This window comes from Strongylocentrotus purpuratus, unplaced genomic scaffold, assembly GCF_000002235.5.
Source record: "Strongylocentrotus purpuratus isolate Spur 01 unplaced genomic scaffold, Spur_5.0 spur5_scaffold_9, whole genome shotgun sequence".
NCBI classification, from domain to species: Eukaryota; Metazoa; Echinodermata; class Echinoidea; order Camarodonta; family Strongylocentrotidae; genus Strongylocentrotus; species Strongylocentrotus purpuratus.
Genome location: NW_022145615.1, coordinates 12157558 through 12172390, shown reverse-complemented (window position 1 = coordinate 12172390; position 14833 = coordinate 12157558). Strand labels below are relative to the sequence as shown.

General features: G+C 36.7%; 1 protein-coding gene across 2 annotated transcripts in view; it reads left to right on the top strand.

The window, feature by feature from the left end:
* The window catches only part of LOC587853 (methyl-CpG-binding domain protein 2), a 42549-nt gene that overhangs the window by 16325 nt on the left and 11391 nt on the right, over positions 1-14833 (top strand). Inside the window, exons 5-6 of one of the 2 annotated variants that reach the window (XM_787563.5) lie at positions 11220-11382; positions 13870-13929. In XM_787563.5, coding sequence (XP_792656.2) covers positions 11220-11382; positions 13870-13883 — 177 coding nt within the window. In that variant the 3' untranslated portion in view covers positions 13884-13929. The remainder of the gene's footprint in view (positions 1-11219; positions 11383-13869; positions 13930-14833) is intronic. The other variant, XM_011680269.2, reaches the window with a different exon arrangement.

The following is a 14833-nucleotide window of genomic DNA, read 5'->3' as shown; positions in this document are numbered from 1 at the left end:
AAGAGAAATTATACCTCCCTATGAGAATGAAAATGTCTCTTGCATGACTTTAAATCTGCTGTCATATCTGCCTTGTTTATAAATTCCAGGTAAAGTAGCTGATGAAATAAAAATTGCACTGTAAATTTTCTCTATTAAGTGCTGACCTATTAAAGTTTGACCTACTGTATCTTACTCCAGCGCTAGTAATACTAAATGCTTTTTACGCATAGAAGGTATTGAGAAGCTTCTTATTACAAGAAGCAATTAGGATTATATGTTTTCATCCCGTTATGTTTCTTGTTTGCACTTCAAGAGAAACTGTCTTTGTTGTATATTTTTTTCCTTCTAAGATTCTGTCAAGTTTATGAGGAGATTCCATCAATCTCCATGGTCAGCCTCAGAACTGGGAATATTTTATATTACTATTATAATGGCCTTCATTCTTATTGCATACACATCTTATACACTCTCTATCATTAGGCCTATTTATGTTTTATTTTCACTTTTGATCATATTTTGAATTCAACCAATGAAAAAGAGAGAAAAAGGTTAGTAAAATGAATAGATAAGAAAGGAAAGTGTTTACGAGAGGAGTCTGAAAAAGGGAAAATAAGCAAAACTATGAGAGGAAAAGGTGAAGTAACTTTTTTGTTTTAATAATTTTTTTAATTGATTTTTTTTTTTTTTACATACCGCACGTCAAACAACTGCCCTAAAATGGTGATTTGATCACAAATTCAATAGAAAACTAAATTTAAAACATACTTGAAAAGAATGAAATTCTTAATTTTCGTAATACCAAAATAACCACCAAAAAAAATTCCTGCTTGTATGGAAAAAACAGCATGATGAATGAACATTTCTGCATTGGAAGTGTGTTGCGGGTGGTTGTAAGTTTCGTTTTTATGAATTCCTTTTTTTTGCTTGAAATTCCTTTTTTTGGCCATCATGATTCCTTTTTTTGATCACACAAGGTTGGCAGCTCTGGTTTAGAGTCATTAGAGCATCAACTCCTCTTCGTCAACACAGATTTAATGCCTCACTGGCTCTGAACAGATGAAATTGACTATTTAGAACAAGAAGGGCATTAACTCCTCTACTTTAACAAAGATGTAATACCTTTCTGGTTATGAACAAATGATATGTAGAAAGGAACAAGCAAGGAATTTGATTGCCCCCCTTCCCCCCCGCCCCCCAAAAAAGGAAGAGGAATAGAAACACAAGTATGTCTATGAATGTAGCTGCAGGAGATACGAGATGGGCTTTGGAAAGTGAAGAAAAACAGAAAAATAAATGAACCAGCTTGAAATGGAAAGAACTAGGTGTAGAGATGAATATATCTGTACTGAAATAAAAGGATAGGGAGATAATGATAGATGGAAGGAGAGAATGATAGAAGGAAATTATAGATAAATAGAGAGAGAGAGAGAGAAAGTGAGAGATAGAGAGAGACAGACAGAGACAGACAGACAGACAGACATACAGATTGAGAGAGAAAAATCGATATCTGATAATGTTGGGCCTTTTATTTAGGGGGGGGAGAGGGTGTTAGAAAATAGAATACGAAGACTGCTTTTAATTGGCTATTGAGCAAAGGGAGATGAAAAAAGTGTCTTGTGAAACTGTTCTTTTCATGATTTCAAGGAAGTTTCATTAGTTTGTTTATATCTATTTTGTTATCCCAAATAATTCCATCTTTTGCGTAATAAGCAACTCGGAAATGATTGAAACCAGCTTCTCTGGAAATCCAATTCCATAAACCAGAACCCTAGATTATCTTTTCCTGTCGGTTTGGTGTATGGTTTTCCCCTGTTGTCGTCGAGGAAGTTTTTTATTCAGTCACTTCAAATAACTTCCTTCGAGGAATGATGCTAGGACTTGCTTTAAGGTAGCTTACCTGCCGATGATCATGAATAATTCATGAGGATAGAGATAGATGGAAATTTCCCTTACGTAGCGTAAAGCTGTGAATCATGTAAGGAAACGTGAGACTTTATCACACAGGTGAAAACCAAAGAAGAGCATGAATAATGGAACAGGACGGGACGGGTGAGCTGGGTTGTGGATGGTTGGAAGGGTGGGGTGGCAAGGGGGTAGAGAGGGGAGAGAAAGAGAGAGAGAGAGAGAGAGAGAGAGGTGGGGGAGGGAGGTGGGGGAGGGAGAGATAAAGAGAGAGATAGGGGTAAGGAAGCATAGGAGAGGAGGAGATACATTGTAGATGGAATTAAATTTTGTTTAAAGGAAAGAGGAAGAAGTGAGTCAGAGAGAGAGAGAGAGAGAGAAAGAGAGAGAGAGAGAGGTGGGGGAGGGAGAGGGAGGGAGTGGCAGAGGGAGGGAGTGGAGAGGAGATAGATGAAAATAAATGATACAAAGAGAGAGAGAGAGAGAGAGAGAGAGAGAGAGAGAGATGGTGAAGGATGGAGGAAGGTACTGTATGATGAAAGAGAGATGGTGACCACCCCTCCCCCTAGTCACCACCCCCCCCCCCCCCTGTCACCAATTGAAGAAATGTGTTGTATATGGCATCCACATGTATCTGTAACTTTGAAGGAAAGGGTATATTTTGTTCACATACATTAAATACACTTTGTTAGTGCCACAATTACCTACAATTCTTTTTTTGTTTTTTGTATGATTCAGAAAATAAGTTGTGAGAGAGATTGAGAGAGAGAGAGTGTGAGGGTGAGCTGGCTGGAGAAATATTTCACTCTGTGGTTTTTGTTCAGATCAGTTTAATTCATGTATTCATCCATTTATATACAGGAAAAAGCATAGGCCTACTGTACAATTTTACAAGCGATATGATATTAGAAAATAACGTTGGCATTATGAGTGTTATGCATTACATAACAATGAGAATCCATGTGACATATGCAACAGAACCATGCAAAATCTTGTATGGGATATCATGTTATTTTAAGTTATCATATTAATTACTGATGTGTTTGGTATTTTCTTGTTTAATTTTGTTATTTTTGTTAACATTTTAAGGATTACACGTATGCATGACATAACAATGAGAATCCATGAAATAAATATGTAACAGAACCATACAAATATCTTATCACCATCTAATATCACTGCGGTTTCTTTGAAGATTGGATCACAGGATGATCGTGTAGGGCGCAATGGGCTTTAGAATCATGATGAACATTAGTAAAAAGACATGATTTGACCCCGAACTGTAGTCGAGGTCAACCACGGATGATGGCAGCCATGAGGCAATCAAGAGAAAATGACTCCTCCAGAGAGTGGATAATCAAAACCTAATTAGACATGGTTCTGATTGAGGAGGCACTGTCTAGGTCTATGTCCTAACCACTCTCACTCTCTCTCTCTTTCTCTCTCTTATTCTCTCTATCTTTCTCTCTTTCCATCTCTCTCTCTCTCTCTCTCTTTCCATCTCTGTATCTCTCTCTCTTTCTTTCTCTTTCTCTTTCTCTCTCTTTCTTTCTCTTTCTCTTTCTCTTTCTCTCTCTCTCTCTCTATCTCTTCTCTCTCCATCCCTCCCTCTCTATCTCTTCTCTCTCTCAATCTCTCCCTCCCTATCTTTCTCCCTCCCGTCTCCCCTCTCTCCCCCTCTCCAACATCTATCTCCCTGTATGATTTTAATACATGCATAGTGTATACTTACAGAAGATTTGATGGTAAAACAAAAGACTTTTCTTTGCATGAAAGTTGCATGAATGTAAATTGCAAAAGTTTTCATGCCATGAAATAATCAAATGACACCGAAGAAATTCTGCAACTCAAAAAGTGGTTCGTTGCTGTTCAATGGCTGCCATTAACAATTCGGAACAATATCTGGTTAACATACTTGCCTTTATCCCATTTTTTGTGATTTAAGGCGAGTCTTTTAATATCTGCTGTTATTCATCCAGCTTGTGGTGTCACCATCACACTTGACATTAAAGACAAAGAAATGTTCTTTTAATTTCTTGTTAGGAAGCCTTTCATTGTCAGGTACATGTATTTCTAATTCTAATCGTATCGAAAGTAGCTAGGCCTTGTAATCTGTGAAATGTTGGTGATAGGTAATTTAATGCCAAGCAGAGTGTGGTGAAACGGGGAAGGCGGCGCATCGGTCCAGAAACGGGAGGGGAAAGATGGAAATATTGGTATTTGCGGAAGCTGTGTGGGCAATGTAGCCCTAGCCGCAAACTCCCTGGTTTTTAATACTCAATCAACCTATGGATGAATGAATTTGGTTTGTGTTTCATGAATGATAATTTCCTTGTAGTTTATGCTTACTGGTGTATTGTTTTGAAAATCAAAGTTTGGATGATCAGACACATTTCTTCATTACACCCATTATTGCATCTGATTGGCATTATAAGTTATTTATAACTTCTTATAAATGGAAGCTTTTCATTTCTAAAGCAATTTACAAAATATCAGTTTTGGGGAAATGTCATTTATATTCTTTTATGCATTGACCAGTTGGAAGGTGCTTATCAATTCTGAGGATGTTTGAAAAGAAAATCACAAACATTCATAAGATCTGTTTGCCATTGTTTGTCTGCCTCAAGACTTTGAAGTTCATACACATATTCCAAATTGTATCGCACCATGATCGCACTATGTGCCACTGCAGCAGAAGCTTTTGTTACGTTAATCATTTCTAAAAGTGCATTTGTATATATTTTTTTAAAACAGATTATTATCAATTTAAACAAAAGAAAAAGGTATTACAGTCAAACCTGCTTCAGTGACCAGTTGTCTACAAAGACCACATTTTTGTCAACCATACCCATGGAAATGGTTTCTCATTGAAACATATACTAAAGGAACCTGTACATAAAGACCACTTTTCTTGTCTCCCTTGGGCAGTCGCTATAGACAGGTTTGACTGTATTATTTATATTAAAAAAAGATTATTATTATTTTTAAATTATCATTAGCCAGCCTGCTATGTTTGAAAATGAAAATGTAACTAAAATACAAAGTGTTTGTAGAAAATAGAGAAAAAAAGTTCATACATGTTTACCAGAATGGTCTGTAAATGATAAATGCTTATGATGCACAGTTTCATGTTTTAGGATGACAATTTAACCTTGGAAGTGGTCTAGACTTTTGTTTTTTAAACGATCCTATTTTTAAATGCCTGCTATTCTTTGGGTATCTCTGATGTCGATGGTGTTTTTATTCCAGTGATCTGCTGGTATGCCATCTGCCCCTAACTCATTGTTCAGTCACTCACAACACAGTATTTTGTACCGACCACGAGAAAGAATGAAATAATTATCATCCATCATCTGTCTGTGCCTGGCATGCATACATGCACCATCTCTAGGTGCATTCACACTCGGGCAAAAATCATCAATTTTTCTCACATTCCGGTGTTGTATTGAATTTGTTAGCAACTACAGGTAAACACAATGAAAAAGCAAAATCGAAAAAACCCAACTCTGGAGTGTGGGTTTTGTAAACACTGGCAGAAATTTCACCAGTTTTTGCAGTGTAAGTGCTCGATATCGAAACATTGGGGAATGATTCCGGTTTTTGGTCCTGTGACTCTCTTCTCGTCCGTGCGATCACATGCAGAGCAGCGACAAGTCACACATGCACATTATTCACCCCCCCCCCCCCCTCCCCCCCCCAAACAGAATAAATAAACACCAACGTTTTTAGTGTAAATGCATTTTTTTTTTTAAATAATTTTTTTTTCAAAATATTTTTGGGCTGTGTAAATGGGTCTTCTGATGGGAATGGTGAGCATTTTCAATTTCCGGTGGGTTCCAGTGATGATGCTGGAGGCAGTCATGTTCAATTGCACAAAGAGTTTGGTGGTGCTGGTAGTAGCGGCACTAGAACAAGTATTCATGTTTAGGTTCTCAAAACAAAACTTGCACATTAACAATACCACATGGAGCAGAAGGATAGTAGAAAGCACCAGATGCTGTATGTATGGTGAATTTTAAGTGGGGCCCTTTACAACGACTGAAACAATACAATATTTCAATATCTACTGGTAGACCCTTTCTTATAAAAAAGATTGATTCAGATCAATCGCAAGTTCACTAATCAATCGCAAGTTTGCAGCCTCCTATCTCTTATGCACATAGTAGCAAACTAGCAATTGATATCAATCGCAAATAAGTTGCAATTAATCACAACTCTTTATACGATGGGGCCCTGATCTTAATTATGTAGGCCTAGGGCTACAGATAATAATGTGTCTGGCTTTCACATTGTGAAAAAAAAAGCAATGGGCAATTTAGCTCCAAAAAACTAACAAATTAAGCTCTGCGAGTAGAATATTGAGAAAGAAAAAAGACATGAAAACTATTGCGACAAAATTTTGACGTTCCATAAACAAATCCAAAAGTTCTCTGAAGGAAAAAAAAAATCTACCAATTTGTTGTTTTCTGATATTTCATCTGCCTTGATTTTCATTGACTTTCATTACCGCAGTTATCAAATCTCTAGCTTTCCTAGTAAGATTAACCTGTCTAGATAACTGATCGTATTATTGTCTATGGTATTATTGCAGCACCATGCAGCGTCCCGTATTACTCGATCTCTTGTCGATACGATACATTGCCTATACTTATACTCTTTTCACACTGGTTTTGCTTAACCCCATACTTTGCTTAGCCCCATACTTTGCTTAGCCCCGTACTATTTTTCTTGGCTTTTCACACACGCTGTTTTTAGTCCCGTACCTGCGCCTATTCCAGAATAAGAAAATTCACGCTGTTCTCACTGCAATTCGTTAACCCCGGATATCGTGAATGTTATGATTGGACATACTTCGCATCTGGCCAGCTGCGATACGCTCCATTGCGTAGTACTGGACTATTTTTCGTTTCTGTTCTCATTCATTTGCCTCGCACCGCAATTGCAGGGTTAGCAGGAGTTAGCACCACAATTGCGGAGTTAGCCCTGCTATTTTGCAGGGTTAGTTAACCCCGTACTGTAGGTGGGGTTAGCCAACTTTAGCCCACTTTGGTAAAAAGCCAGTCTGAACAGAAAGTGGAATAGGCTTAACCCCGTACTATAGGTGGGGCTAAGACCCCCCCTTAACCCCACCTATAGTACGGGGTTAAGCAAAATATTGCCAGTGTGAAAACAGTATTAGCTTCCAGAGTACGAATGCACCGGGCAACATTGCAACAGTATCCATACTTGCAGTACATGCTGTGCTGAAGACGGTTCTCAAGTGGCGTATTTTATTGACCGTATTTATTTTTCCTTCTGTCGTCGTCCTTGCATGCACAAATTAGTGTTATTTGCTGTGAGTCTGAATTACAACTCAACTTCTTGGAGAATTCAGACTTTAAAGGCAGGCTTTACTACTTCAGCTAGAAGGGATTAGACCACCCAGCGAGCCAGCGAGTTCACTGTGACAGGTGGCTATCTCATTAACTAAGCTCTCATTTAACATAAGAAAAAGAGGATCATGGGGGACCAACAGGCACCGATTGGGGAAGTTTTCTATATAGAGGGAGCAAGTAGCTACACTGTACAAGTAGGACAGTGTGCCTTTAAACAAAAAATCAAACATCACAAATTTCTAGCTAAGATTTTCAGACTCTGAAGCATTCATTGGCGTTATTATAAGCAGAAGAATACATACAGTTAGATATATATTATACATCGGTTCATGAAACAGGCTAACAAATTGTGATTCAGTCGATTTGTGGCAAGAAACTTTTGCAAATTAGAACCACTCGCAAAATATGTGAACATTTCATGCATGTAAAAGTTTCTTGTATTTACATTGTGCTGAGCTGTTGAAATGAAATGAAGGAGTCTGTTTGTTGTAGACTAGATAGGATGATACAGGCCTGGATGGTAATCAAACTTGGAGTCTGTTTTTTGTAGACTAGATTGGCTGATACCTGGATGGTAATCAATCTGGGGGTTAGGGGATCAGGAGGTCATCTCATGATGGATGAAGGGAGGGTGGTGATGAGAGAAGGATAAGAGAAGGATGATGACTGGATGGAAGGAGGAGGATGTACATGTACTCTCATGGAACCATAGGCTTGTTCTCATCAGCTCGAGATTGCCAAGTAGCCCGCTATTTCTGAATTGGGAAATAATCCAGAAGTTAAAACTTACGTTGATCTCGAAACTTGAAACTCGAGCTCGAGAAATTAGCTTGAGACGTTTTGCTCAGCATTCGCGCATAGTGCGAGTCTTCGGGCTGGTGAAGGCGCACCGGACAATCCTGCTAATTGCAACTTCTGGCTGATGAAGACGCAAATTAACTGGATAATTAGCGATCGGGATAGTTCTCATAGCAGGAAATTTGGCAATCTCGAGCCGATGAGGACAGGCCTCTCGGCATGCTTCATCAAGATGGAACCATTCAAATTCAGGCAGCAGTTACTTATCGATAGCCGACTGTAGATTATATTGTCAGTCTAGACTACCGTAAGAAACAGAAGGTCATAATAGTGTCTGGTCGGAGCCAGAAGGGCATTAACTCTTACACTTTCAGAGGGGTTTAATGCCCTTATGACTTTAAAGAGAAGATTGAGTTCTGGGGAGAGGTGAAAAATAATTTGTGAGAGTTGTCATTGGTATTATGCAAGCGTGGAAGAACATCAGAGAAAAAATGTTCCCTGAAAAGCATGGCTGAGCTCGAGTCTTGAGCTGATGAAGACGCAATTTGTAACTTTGGGCTTATTTCCCAAATCAGAAATAGCGGGCTTTTTGGTAATCTCGAGCTGATGAGGCCATACCTTGTTACACCTGTACAGCACATTTTATATGGCATTATCGATGACTATGGTATTTGCCAATGACTGATACAATCTTGGTGATAAGTGAAGAGAGAAACGTTTTCATAAAATGCAAATACATCTTAAAACCTTATTAAAAATCATTACAAATGGAATGGAATGAAATCCTGTCCTCTTGCCCTTTAAGAGCATAATGAAAGTTTCTAACGAGTATATTCTGATTCCAATAATTCACCTAGATTTGACATGGCCTGGAATTTATGAAGGTGATCTATTCTGAAATTCCAGGCAAACGGAATGAACTCCTTTGAGAATCATAATCATTTGACATTTAAATCATTAGCCTGCTTTTTTATGATGGTGTGTGTGAGGGGGTGGCTTGAGATGGATAGTAGAAAGATGAGTTTTATTTTTAATGTATATAGGTAGCTTCTTAAAGACCTAGCTTGCATTTCATGATTAACAAAATGAATGAAATCCTCAGAGATTCAAAATGTAATGACTTCTTAATCATAAGCCAGCTTCTTTGATCCATGTGTGTGTGTGTGGGGGGGGGGGGGGGGGAGGGGGGTGTAGAATGTAAAAAGAGGAATATAAAAAATGTATGTTGCTTCTTTAAGACCTCGTGTTTCATGACAAACAAATAAACAAACTCGTCAGAGATTCACAATCTGTTGACAGTTATAAAATCATTAGCCTTTTTTCTCTGATGAGTCTGTGTGTATGTGTTGGGGTTGGTGGGGGGGGGGGGGGGGGGGTACAAGAGATAGACACTAGAATGATGATGACTTTGTTTTTGTTTATTTTTTTGAAATAATTTTGTTACATGCTTTCTTGAAGACCTTGTGTTTCAGGACAAACAAAATAAACAAACTCCTCATAGGTTCACAATCTGATGACATTTAAATCATTGCGACATTAGCCTCTTTTCTTTGATGAGCCTCAGTGCATGAGATTTGTATGTACCGGTATTAAAGTATCTTCTTCAGATTCTTGTGTTTCATGACATTTAAGGCATCACTCCTTGAGGGAGAGGAGGGTGGTGTACATTGTAGAGATGATAATATCTCTGTAGGAGCTAGAGTGTACTCCAAAGAAACGATGATGTTACAACAGATGAAATCATGATTAGATTGACATTTTCTACTCTGTAGTTGGTGTAGGGCATGCTTGAATTCAAGAAGCTACTTTTTATGACATCAAGTATCTATTTTGTTTAACTCAACAGTTAACACACACTTCGTAAACGTAGACCTTCTTCAACCTCTTGCCATAATAATTACACTGAAGTTTACTGAAGGCACGATTAAGCATACAGTTTGTATGTTTTGTGTCTCTGTCGTATCTATCAGGCTTGCATCATACATCTTTAATGAATTTAAAGCATTATTAGATTAAAATAATTACAAACCATCAAAAATTCAAAGCCAATTTTTGGTTTTGAAAAAAAAATTGTTTTTTCAGGAAATGCAAACACTCCCTGCATTACTACGCCATTGCCAGCCCAGTGAATCCTCTTACCCTCCTCCTCTCTAGCTACATAGCTAAGTGCCCAATATAATAATATCCAACGGCAAATGACCTCATAATATTCATATCATTCATTCAGTCTATACCATTTAGAGTTGTGGAACGACCTCTTGTAAAAATGCAATTTCCTTGAATTGTTTGTTGTCAGCCATATCTGTCAATTAACAGAACTCAAACTAACATGTTGCTGAGGGCAAATGACCCCATAAAATTCAAAATTACTCTCAAATTCATTTCAAGTCTATAATTGACCGTTAACTAAAAGATATCGCATCCATTCCTTTATTTACTTCACATTCTGTTTAACCTGCCTTTGTATTTGTTAATGTTTTCCTTTGTTTTAATGCCAATGGCACATCTTGTATGGACTTTTGTTTCTGGCGTATATTGTTTGTTTAAAGTGACTCGGTAACATTGTTGAATGTTGATGAAAAAAATGTGTGTTTTGTGTATGAAATGTTAATTTTTATGTTACTTCTACTGTACTAACCCTCTAAAGGGCAAAAAATTCTCAAACCACAAAGATATATATGGTTTTCTTTAAAGACGTCACTGTGCAACACCCTCTAACAGTAAATTCTCCCAACCATTTTTGAATTTTCCCAATCTTTTTTCCATGAAAATAGTACATAAGACAGGCTTTAAAAAATGTTTCAACACTTCAAGTTTTTCATGGAATTGTATATAGAGCCAATTCATTGCTGTGTGGCGATTTACATTCACATTCACCTAAATTGGAATTAAATTGTACTAATATAGTTTGGAGAATTAAATTAAGGATTCGACCAGATCAGTTTTTCCCAATTTATATAATTAATAATGGTCTGTCTTAACTCAAACTTTCAGATTATCTTTGGTTGTATATCTAGCATTGAAGTCACTACCTTAGCACCATTTTTCTCTCATCTGAACAGTGTTACAAAGTCCCTTTAAAAGATGTATGTGCTACAAGAATGGCGTATCGTTACAATTATTGTCATAATTCTATTATTCATTTATTCATTTTGTTTGTAGCCTCACCTGGATAAGAACCCTGGTGTGTATCTCAACGCAGACCAGCCCCCATGCCTCAAGTTCATGGTGTCAGAAGCAGACATCAGACGGCAAGAAGAGAGAGTCAAGGAGGTCAGGGATCGCTTACAGAGGGTCATGAAGGGTGACCCTGAAGCCATACAAGGTGAGAGGTCAAGTAGGACAGGTCAAAGGTCAATGTTTAGAAAGGGGATATCATTATAACTGGCTGTCGTAGAAGAGTGGGAAGAAACGATTTCTGAGATTTTAATCCTCTTAATATGAAGCCTTGTTATTAGGCATTCAAAATCCTTGAAACATAAAGAAAAAAACGTAACAAGCAGAGAATTGTAATAGATTGAAACTATTAGAGAGCATTAGGCCTGTCATCATCAGCTCAAATTTGCCAAATAACCCGCTTCTTTAACTATCCCGATCGCAAATTAACCAATTGATTTGCATCTTTATCAGCCCGCAGTTGCAATATTTTGGAAACAAGACCAAGATTTCTAAGGATATTTTTTTGACCAAATATCCTGAGAAATCTTGGTCTTGTTTCCAAAATATCTTGCTATTTGGGAAAAAGCGGGCTAATCTGCGCCCTTCCGAGCTAGTTTGTTAGATAGACATCGTTAATAATAAGAAAACATCAAGAAAACAGTTTGCAAGAAGTTTATTCATAGGCCTATGTTATTACCATAATGAGCAAATAGCCTAGGAAAACAAAGATTGATTTTTTTTCTTCTTTTAAACACATTGTCAGAACAGCAGCTTCTTTTGTTTAAGTTAAAATTGAAAAAGAGCTCGTCATATCATTGATCTTTAATCCTCATAAATACCCAATTTATACCCAAGGGGAATATTAGATTTCATAAGTCATCCATTTATATGGCCTTAACGGACTGTTGACCACTCAGAACACCATATTGCATCACAATTTTGTTATGTGTGTTTATTTTGTTTTAAAATGGATGATTGATGGTGTATCTGTATGTAATCAAGATGTTATCATTTCGCTCAGAGCCGAAAGGGCGGTAACTCCCATTATTTAACATAGAGTTAACGCTCTTCTGGCTATCAACATACAGTATGTTATATGCAATTAACAATGCAATCAACAATGCAATCAACAATGCAATCAACAATGCAATCAACATCGCAATCAACATCACAATCAACAATGCAATCAACATCGCAATCAACATCACAATCAACAATGCAATCAACATCGCAATCAACATCGCAATCAACATCGCAATCAACATCGCAATCAACATCGCAATCAACATGGCAATCAACATGGCAATCAACAACGCAATCAACATGGCAATCAACATCGCAATCAACAATGCAATCAACATCACAATCAACATCGCAATCAACATCGCAATCAACATCGCAATCAACATCACAATCAACATCGCATGTTGCAAATGTGTAGTTGCTATTAAATTAACCAGTGGGCAATGTCAGACATGAAACTCTATGAAAAGCGACTGTTTATGGAGTTTATATCCATGCAATGAATCTATAATTCATGGCAATCGTGGACCCGTCCGTATACATGCAGCTTGAATGCTGGTGGAATTATTATTGTCTGACGTGCCATTTTGAAATGTTGAACCAGAACATCAGTGAATAATCAATTCGTTTGGCAATGCAGATTGGGTAAAATGGCCATGATTGGCATACAAATATTTTGAGTTCTGTAGAAAGAAACATCTGCACACATAAATTTATGAAAATGGTCTGAGGAGAATCTGAATGGCCATGAAGGGGCCACATTTTTAATGAAATTTCAGAATGTTGTCCATTTGTTGGTTATTGCATTAATTAATACAAAAAAACTGCACTACATTTGTTTCCTTCTGTTGAGAGCCAGAAGGGCATTATATAACTCTGTTTTAAAGTATAAATGTGTCACTTAATGCCCAATATGGCTCACAGTAAATAATTGTTGATCATTTTTTTGTTTGTTTGGTGTGTTTCAAATGCACAAGTACATGCTGTATGAGTATGATTGATATTTGAGCACTGTGAACAAATCGTAAAAATTGACCACGCTCGTACGTTGCTTCTAGATAGTCATGTAATTCATGTCAACTACTTTTAATAGTATGTAGTATCATTTTCTTTATAGCATGCACATTCAGCATGAAAAAGAATGCATGCAAGTGCTTCTGCAAGTCAATTATTGAGGTTTTAATTTCATCATCTGTTACTCATGGCTTTTCTCTTTCATAAAGGTCTCAAGCTTTTATACATCAAAATTAAAAAGAAGCATGATCTATTCTTAAACAAATGCACAAGACCTCCTTTTAAATCATTGATGATGACATATGATTTATAGATACTCCTAATGTGATTTAATAACGATGAATAATAGTTGTAATTTATATACTGCCTTTTTCTTTTACAGAATAAAAAAGCGTTTTGAGCTATTCCTGGTCAGTGGTGGTTGTTTGAGTTAAATTGTTTATTCAACTACAGAAAATAACATTTTATAGTATCATCAGATCTCCCCTAATGATCTATACCTCAGAAATCCAATTCAAATTAACTCCATTTATTGTTTTGTTTATTTTTGCATTCATTTTCCCCTTTCCTTGACTGTGACATACCCTTGTATTTTCTACCCTTCTCCTATCCGCAGGCCTGGTGCTTTAGAACGGTTGCCTCCAGTACCCAAATGTCCTTCCCTGAATAAGCAAAGGTATCCATTTAAAATAGTGATTTAAATTACTAGAAATCATATGTTTCTGTTTCGCTTTGTTTTCCTAATGTTTTTTCTTTTAAATCTCACGTTTATTAATCAATTGATTAATTTCTAATAATTCTTGAAATTTGGTTTTGGGGAATGGGGAGGCATTTCATGCATCCTGCTTTCTAATTTTGTTTATCATTAGTTTATTAATTTATGCTTTTTATTTGTAGAGTTCATATCTTTTTGTGCTTTTCTCTCTTTCTCTCTCACTCTTTCTCATTACATTACCCTCTGAATGCATCAAATCAAATCCAATAATTTTTTTTTGTTTTTGTTTACCTGTAACTCATTACACCTTTCCAGCAGTGCAAGCCATATACCTTCTATTTGAAATTTTATAACATTATGTAACTTGTAATACTAATCATTTGACCATATCTTAAGGGATGTCTGACAATATGCTTTCTAAATTCATCTTTGGAATCACCAATTGGTATTTAAGAAGGAAATAGGTTAATCAGGGCTTTTTTTGGTCATAATTGAAGAAAATTAGTAAGGGTATTCTTGAATATTAAATTTGTTCTTGAGTCTTGACTTTAAAATTCACAAAGGGCACCATGCATGTACCGTATATATATCTTGTTTGTACAAAAAGTGAAAAGTCATTGAAGAATGTATTGTAGAATGCTTTATTTTAGGAATCTAATTTAATGAGTTGAATTTTACGGATTTGCCCATGTCCTTTGCTTGTGAGTCCTCTGTGAATATATGTTATCTTCATTTTTAAAAATACAGTTTTAATATGTACATGTACATGTACTCTTAAGTGTTTCCTGTTGTGTTGTGATATGCACTCTGTATTTAACACCTTTGTTGTCTTCAGTGTGTAACATAAGCTTTTCTCTCTGTCTGC